General features: G+C 37.7%; 1 protein-coding gene and 1 pseudogene across 1 annotated transcript; both read right to left on the reverse strand.

Moving 5' to 3' along the window:
- Window positions 1-1,239: 1,239 nt before the first annotated feature.
- On the reverse strand, window positions 1,240-2,178 carry LOC139077169 (olfactory receptor 12D3-like). Its single transcript, XM_070583890.1, has one exon. The coding sequence runs from the start codon at window positions 2,176-2,178 to the stop codon at window positions 1,240-1,242; it is 939 nt and encodes a 312-aa protein (XP_070439991.1).
- Window positions 2,179-6,215: 4,037 nt separating this feature from the next.
- LOC139077189 (olfactory receptor 12D3-like) lies at window positions 6,216-7,199 on the reverse strand (annotated as a pseudogene).
- Window positions 7,200-8,744: the final 1,545 nt, after the last annotated feature.

An 8,744-nucleotide genomic window follows, 5' to 3' on the forward strand; every position in this document is an offset into this window, starting at 1 on the left:
ATGGAATTGAATCATGCCTTGACAGAATAAATTGCCACAAATGAGATTGTTTTTGATAGTAAAGCCTACATACTAATCTCAAGATTAAGTTTTAAAAATATATTGCTCTGAGCAGAAAGAGGATTAATTAATAAGCATGAAAAGAATTCAAACCACTCATTATGAGACAAGCAAATTGAATGCTTTATTACACTCTTGCTATTTTCATAGCCTCATTTATCTATACTACAGACATGTCTTGGAGTTAACACTGATAAAAAAAATTGAAAATCATTCTTGATGCTTCTCATCTTCATAATACACATCTAAGCTATCAGTGAGTATTGAAAGCTTTGTGTTCAAAACACATTCAGAATCTAACTGCCTCTCCTACTTCCACCACTATCACCCTGGTAAAGCCGCCACCAATTCTTATCCAAAGGGTTATAAGGGAATCCTAACTGATTCCATCTTTCTCCTCTACTCTGTTCTCAACACAGTAAACATTGTGATTCTTTCACTGCAGAAGTTATTTCAAGTCCACTTTTTGCTTAAATGCCCCAATATCATGCTATATCACCCAGAGTATGTGCTGAAAACATTCAGATGACCAACATGATGCCCATGACATGACTACCACCAGTTCTCTGCCCTCTTCTCCTGCCACTCTCTTCATTACCCACCGAGCTCCAAGCACAATGGACATCTTGCTTTTCCTCATACACAAGAAGTACAATCTATACCAATGCTCTTGCATTTCTGCATAAAATGCTATATTCTCATATATTTGCATGACTCACTCCTTCATTTCCTTCAGCACTCTGCTCAAATGCCAATTGTTAGACAGGCTTTCACTGACCCAACCACACAAAAGAGTGCCCATCTTGGTATACTGATTCTTCCTTACATTCCATGTGTTTTAACCTCTGAAAGAGGCTTGCATCCACTTATTCATCTTTTTATTGTCTTCCTCCTCAAGTGAAACAAGATCCATGTCCTCATATTACAAACTCAGGGGTTTCTCCACTGTAGTGTCCTCTGCAAGTTGAACACTGCTTGCTGATAAAACATTTCAAATGAATGAATCACTAAATGACAAAGAATTGCAATCCTATACATGAAGAACATAGCTACAATGGCACAAATTTCTGAAAGGAAAATAATACTTAGGAAAGGAATCAATTTATTATAGATGAGAAAATAAATGTCATATAAAAGAAAAGCGATTTTCATTTCTTCTAATGTTGTCAATGGCTTTCTTCAGACAAACAGCTTAAATTTCCTCCCAAAGACTCTCCTCAGAGCTGACATCACTTCCTTATTCCTAAGGGTGTATATCAGTGGATTCAGCACTGGAGGGACAGTGGTGTGTATGACAGCCACAAACCGTTCCTGTATTACAGAGGTGGCAGAGGTAGGGGTAATGTAGGTGAGTGCCACAGTTCCATAAAAGAGAGATACCACCATGAAATGAGAGGCACAAGTGGACAGGGCTTTGTGGAGCACACTGCAGGTCCGGCTCTTGAACAGAAGAAAGCCAATAATATAGAAGTAGGAGAGGAGGGTGAAGAAGCATGATGCCATTGCTAAGCTGCAAGTGACAATGAAAATGAGCCACTGATTGAGTCGTATGTCCCCACAAGCCAATTCTAAAAGGGGCTTCACATCGCACAAGAAGTAGCGGAGTTTTTGAGAGTGGCAAAAGTTCAGGCATGCAGTCATGACAGAATGCATCAGAGCATAAAAGAAGCTGATGAGCCAGGCCACAGCTGCCAAGAGAATACACATCTGAGGGTTCATGATAATAGTGTAACGAAGTGGGTAGCAGATGGCCACAAACCGGTCAAAGCCCATAATGGTCAGCAAGAGGGCCTCAGTGCCCCCCAGAAAGTGGAAAAAGTGTAGCTGAGTGATGCAGCCTATGAAAGATATGGTTTTGTGAGTGGAGAGGAGGTTTGACATTAGTTTAGGCAGTGTCACTGAAGAATAGCATATATCCAGAAAAGAAAGATTTCCCAGGAAAAAGTACATAGGGGAGTGGAGTCTTGGTTCTGAGATGACAATCACTAATATGGACACATTTCCAAACAAGTCTATCACGTATAGAATGAGGAAGGTCACAAAGACTATAGGCTGCAGCTCCTGAATAGAGGTCAGTTCCAGCAAAAGAAACTCATTCACTGTGGTGATGTTCTCCATTGCTTTGAGAAGGAAAAATAGTGATAATTAGTAAACTGTTCCAATATACTGTATGAGTTAAATGAAATAAGTTTGCCATCTGGAAGTATATAAGAATGATTTATGTTGAACACAGTGATCAGGAATGCTAGCATTGAATTCATTTGCAACATAAATAAGGAAAACAGAAATATGTGATAAAGTCTGAGTCAGTGTGATTTTTGTGATACGCAGAACTAAGAAGCATATTCAGAGTGCTGAGTTAAACCTGAAAAGCAGCTCATACAGAATAAAGGCAGATATTCAATGAATATATATTAACAAGTAAAAGAACAGAATTCAATTTTATCTTCTTTGATAGCATTAAAATAAATATATTTTTTTAAAAGTCTGCCAGTTGTATTTATATAAATTGAAGTACTTTTAAATGGAGGTAATAGGCACACTTCTTATTTCTGGGTGCTTGTGGAAGCACAGCGATACACCTAAATCTCCTCACATCACTCTCAACAAAATCACTAAAGTTCCCCACAACCCAAAACTTCATGAAAATAGAAGACAGGGTTTCTTTTGTGAGGAAGATTAGCCCTGAGCTAATATCTGTGCCAATCTTCCTCTCCTTTGTATGCAGGATGCCACCACACCATGGCTTGATGAGCAGTGTGTAGGTTGGCATCTGAGATCCAAACCTGCAAACCCCAAGCTGCTGTAACAGAGTGCACGAACTTAACCGCTATGCAACTGGGAAAGCCCCTAAAAGACAGTTTTTAAAGCCGACAAACTTCAAATAATGTGTAGGCAGAGGGAAAACAAACCAGCAGAATTGGTGTTAGCAGCCAGAAGAGAACATCATAGCAGCAGGGCAATTGATGCAGGATGCAAAAACTCAAAATGCTGAGAAGTCCTAGTAGCAAAATAACATTGAAAACCACAGATAAACAAACACATCGTTAAGGAGAACAGATTAGTGGTTACTAGAGGAAAAGGGAGTGGGGGGAGGGCAAAAGGGGTAAAGGGGCACATACGTATGGTGACAGATAAATATTAGACTATTGGTGGTGAACACAATGCATTCTACACAGAAACTGAAATATAATAATGTACAGTTGAAATTTACACCATGTTATAAGCTACTATGACCTCGGTAAAATAATTAAGAAAAAAAAAAGAAAGTTGAAAATAATCAATCCCAAAAAGAGAGTGTCTCACATTGAAACTGAATTTCTTGGGACTATCAGAAAAGAGCAAGTCAGTGTGCAGACAAAGACCAAGTGAAGAGAAAGGCATGTTACTGCAAAGACATTCAAGGTGTAGTAACAAAAGAGGGGAACAAGTCAAGAATCTGGGAAAAGTACCTTATCCCCTTTTCCCAGATAAACTTCTTGTTAATAACTTGTCCCTCAAAATCCAATTTATTCATTTATGAAGAATAAGGAAAGCTTTTGCATCTATATCAAAGTGCAGTAAGAAAAAAAGAAAAAAATAGTAAATCATGAATTAATATAGCCTTGAGGCAAGACTGTGAATGTGCACTGTTGGTTGTCTCAAGTGAATACAAAGTATTTCTGATCTTTCTTGCTAATAATTAGTGAAAATCATGCATTCACCAAATCACTAACCACAGCCACCAAGTATAGCCAACTCAGATATACAATCAGTCCTTGAAAACGACTAGTGGGTGGTCCTGTGAAAACACTAAATTTACTGTTAGATGGCTTCAGACAAGCGATGTTTTTATCATCTGACTTCCGTACAGCAAGCTCTCCCTCAGCATTACAGAGAACCATAACAATATTTTGGGTGACCAGTTGTCATGTTAGTTTAGATTCTACATCCAAAAGCTCTTAAGAGATTTGGATTCTTCCCTTTCCAAAGTACATAATTATTCAGATCATGGGCCATAGATCTGTTTTGGATAAGAACTAGGAAAATTGCCACCTTAAACACTTTCTGTGACATTGCCGGGACTTTCCTCAAAGGGACCCTGCAGCTCCTTCAGTTGATAGGCTTTGAAAACTGGTTCAGGTATGGAAACTGAGTAAGAAATCATGATTTTTTTCCATTGAGGTGACTGATATCAGGCTTCCACTCACCCGCTCTTAATACATACCAAGCAATCAATATTCTTCTTGGCTTGTAAAGAATTTTTCTCATGATATATTTTCTATAACCATAGATGCATGCAGGTCAGGATCCCCTAATTGTCATTTCTACCTTGTTGCCTGTTGTACCAATTTCATCCATTTTGTCTCTGACAGATACTCTGTTAATCACCTATCTAAGGAAATGTGATGCTTCTTCCAAGATTTAGCTAGTTACAATAGGTCAACACCAATACATTATCAAAATTACTTAAGGCTGTAAATTGTAGAAGAATTTATGTAGTGTGTGTGTGTGTTTGTATGTAAGAGAGAGACACAGAAGCAGAATATAATGACTTCAAACACCAACTACCTGGAATTAAACCAAACTCCACAAAACTGCTGTCATTCCAGACACTAACCACAAGTTTGGGCACTGCCAGACCACTTCCACTTCTGACTATCTGGCTACAAATTTGAAGGTTACCATATCCTCAGGTTAGATAATTTGCTAGAATGACTCACAAGACTCAGGAAATTGCTATTCTTATGATTACAATTTTATCACAGAAAGGGATAAAAATCATGAATACAAAGGAGAGACAAATAGGGCAAACTCTAGGAGGGTCCCAAATGCAAAACTTGTTTGTCTTCAAAATGTGTTACCTTCCTATCATATTGATATTTGTATTATTCAGTGTTCTCCAGAAAAACAGAACTAATAGGATGTATTTATCTCCACCTATCTATCATTTATGTATCTATCACCTATGGAGATTTATTATAAGAATTGGCTCATGCAATTATGGAGGCCAGTAAGTCCCATGATCTGCCATCTGAAAAATGGAGAACCAAGGAAGACAGTGATGTAATTCAGTCTGAATCCAAAGGCCCAAGAACAAGGATCACTGATGTCCAAAGGCAGGAAAAGTTGGATACCCCATCCGAACTAGGTTTACTAGTTGAATCCCAACAATCCACCTTTCCTCCACCTTTTTGTTAATCAGGATCTCCATGGATTATATGATGCCCGCTCGCATTGGTGAGGGTGATCTTCTTTACTTAGTTTACCAATTCAAATGCTAATCTCTTCCAGAAACATCCTCATAGACACACTCAGAAAGAATGTTTTACCAGCTATCTGGGTATACTTTAGCTCAGTAAAGTTGACATATAAAATTAAACATCACAATGTTCAAAAGTGTGCAAAGTATTGCCGACAGAAGAAGCTCACTGGAGACTTGACGTCCAGAGTTTTTACTGAGGTTACATTACATAGGTATGATTGATTGAATTATTGGCCACGTGGCTGAACTCAATCTCCAGCCTCCCTCTTCTCTTAGAAGTCAGGCTAATATCACCATCACTCAAAACCCAAAACCTCTAATCATATGGTTGGTCTTTCTAACATAACCTGTCAACTTTGAAGCTACAGGGACCCTCACAAGTCACCTTATGAGCATAAATTCGGGAGTGATCCAAGTGGCTCATGAATAACAAAGACACTTCTGTCACTTGGGAAATTCCAAGAGTTTTAGAAACTCTATGCGAGAAACCCAGGAGAGAGAGCAGATAAATTTTTTACCTCATCTCTCCCTATCCTTCCTACCACCTTTTAGTTCTCCATAGCACTTAATTACCCTTGCATGTGTACTTATGGATTTGTTTATTGTGTGTCCTCTAATATACTAAACTTTAAGTTTCATGAGATTGTGAAATTTGTTTTGCTCACTCCTATGTTTCCTGCATCTACTACACTGCCTGACACCATATATACTCAATGACTATCTCTTAAATAAATAAATAAGTAAATAACTGGGTGAATAAAAACTAGGCAAATAATAATTATGCACAAGTTAGACCAAAACAAAGTCACAGGTGCTACAAGTTGCTGAGAAGAAAATAGAAATCAAGTAGACTATTCATTTATTGCAATGAAAGGATGAAACTCTCAATGGAAATGAAACATAAGTCTGATTAGTCCCAGTGGCAGTCTTTAAACAACTTCCTCCCCCGGATTTTCTTCAGTTCCAACATCAATTCTTTATTCCTAAGAGTGTATATTAGTGGAATCAGCACTGGGGTGACAGCATTGTATATGTATATGTATATGTATATGTGTATATGTATGTGTATATGATGGCCATCATCTAGTCCTGAATCGTGGACGTGGCTGAGGCAAGACAAATGTATGTGAAGCCCACAGGTCCATAGAAAAGACATACCACCATGAAATGAGAGGCACAAGTGGACAGAACCTTGTGTAGTATTCTTCAGGACTGATTCTTGAACAGAAGGAAGCCAGTAATATAGTAGTAGGAGAGAAGAATCAGGAAGAAAGCTCCCATGGATTTGTTACCTGTGACAACAGAAAGGAGCCACTGACTAACTAGTGTGTTACTATAGGCCAGTTATAAGAGGCGCTTGACATCACAGAAGAAATGATTGAGTTTTTGACAGTGGCAAAAGTTCAGGCATGCAGTGGTGAGAGAATGAATCAGAGCATAAAAGAAGCTGGTGAGCCTGCTCATAGCTGCCAAGAGAATTCACATCGGGGTTCATGATGACAGTGTAGCAAAGTGTGTTGCAGACGGCAACAAAACGATCAAAGGCCATGATAGCCAGTAAGATGGACTCTGTGCTTCCCAGAAAGTGGAAGAAGTGTAGCTGAGTGATGTAGCCTAGGAAAGATATGGCCTTGCAAGTAGAGAGGAGGTTTATAAGTACGTTGGGCAGTGTCACTGAAGAAGAGTAAGTGTCGAGACAAAAAAGGTTTCCCAGGAAAAAATGCATACATGAGAGGAGTTTGGATTCCAAAATAACAATCAATCAAATAGCTCCATTTCCAACAAAGTTTATCAGGTAAATGATTCAGAAAATCACAAAGAAGAAAGGCTAGAACTCTTGAACACAGGTCAGGCCAAGTAAAAGAAACTCATTCATTGTAGTGACATTTCCCATTGCTTTGGGACGTAAACGTAGCAATAACAATGAGTTAATTTTTCTGAACTTTTAACTTTACGCTATGGGAGTTAAGTAAAGCAATTTTAATATTTGTTGGAACCTAGAGGTGAGCTACAATGTGAAGAATATTTAGGAGTGGCAAAGTAAATTTACTTACAACAAAATTTAGGAAGAATAACATACCTGATATATTGTGAATCAGTAAAATGATATTAGAGTAATAGGAACAGCGTATCATGAACAAATCAAATATAGATAAAGGGTATTTTTTTAAATTAGGAAACATAAGGCATCACCATAAACTCACATATTACATTAAAATTAGAGGTTAGACAAATTTAAAACATACAAAAAAAGGGAATAGTTAGTGGTTCTGCTTATTATTCTAGGTTCTGGTAGTAACACAGGTGTATTCTAGTGAGGCTTTCCCCTCTTCTCCTAAGATGCATAAAAACCACAGGAAATTAACACATCCCTCCTGACAACCTAAACCTTTGGTAAAATTAAGAGACATAAAACTCAGAAACTTCAAATATTGTGTAAGTAGAGGGGATCCCAAACAGCATAATGAGCATCAGTAGTCACAAGATTGCAACATGGCAGTGGGGCCATGGGTGCAGTTGAGAAAAACTTGAAATAGTGAAAAGCCTTACCAGTAGGAGAACTTTGAAAACACTCCAAAATTTTCAGCCCCAGAAGAAGACTGCCCCACAGTTAGTGGTAATTCCTACAGGGGGAAAAAATAGAATAAAGCACTGCATAAGCGCTGAGGGAGATAGACAGAAAAGCCATAGTAAATGTAAGAAGAACAAAGAAATCCTTGCCATTTGTAATAGAAAATAATGACTACTGTATCAACAGAAGAGGGAGCCTTTGAACTGAGGAATTTGAAAAACTACCTGATACATTTTCCTGACCCACCGACACTAAGATTCTCCTACTAATAATCATAGCCCAATGTAAGCTCCCAGTAAAACAGATTAAAAAATTGACAGAAATAGTGAAGAAATAGTCAAATCCACAAGCATTATAAGAAGTTTTAACACATCTCTCTATACCTGATAGAAGAATCAGCCAAAAAGTCAGGAAGGATATAAAAATCTGAACAATATAATTTGCAAATTTTATATATATAATGCCTAACCCAACAAGAAAATAATTCACACACTCACAAAACATAAACTGAGAGAATTCATGGCAGAACGAAAAGATCCTAAACAGAAGAATGGAAATGCAAAAAGAAATGAAGCACATCAGAATGGATAAGTGTCTGCAGCATGCATACAAGAAAAAGAGGACTCTAGCAAGGTGAAAAATGACTGTACAATGCAATTATCATTATGACTTGTGGATTTTAAGGCTATGCAAATACTATGTATGAACAGAAAAAAATAAAATAATTCATGTTATTTTCAAGTGTACGTTGAACATTTACAAAATCAAACGTAGGTTGAGTCTTAAAAAAAAAGCTTCCGAAATTTCAAAAGGTAGAGTCATTCAAAGAATACCCTTTGACTATGGTGGAATTAGAAAAAAATAAGA

This window comes from Equus przewalskii, chromosome 19 (genome assembly GCF_037783145.1).
Source record: "Equus przewalskii isolate Varuska chromosome 19, EquPr2, whole genome shotgun sequence".
In the NCBI taxonomy this organism is placed as follows: Eukaryota; Metazoa; Chordata; class Mammalia; order Perissodactyla; family Equidae; genus Equus; species Equus przewalskii.

What these genes read in the sequence shown, in the direction of transcription:
- LOC139077169 (XM_070583890.1), bottom strand. Translation starts at nt 2,178, where the DNA reads ATGGAGAACATCACCACAGTGAATGAGTTTCTTTTGCTGGAACTGACC.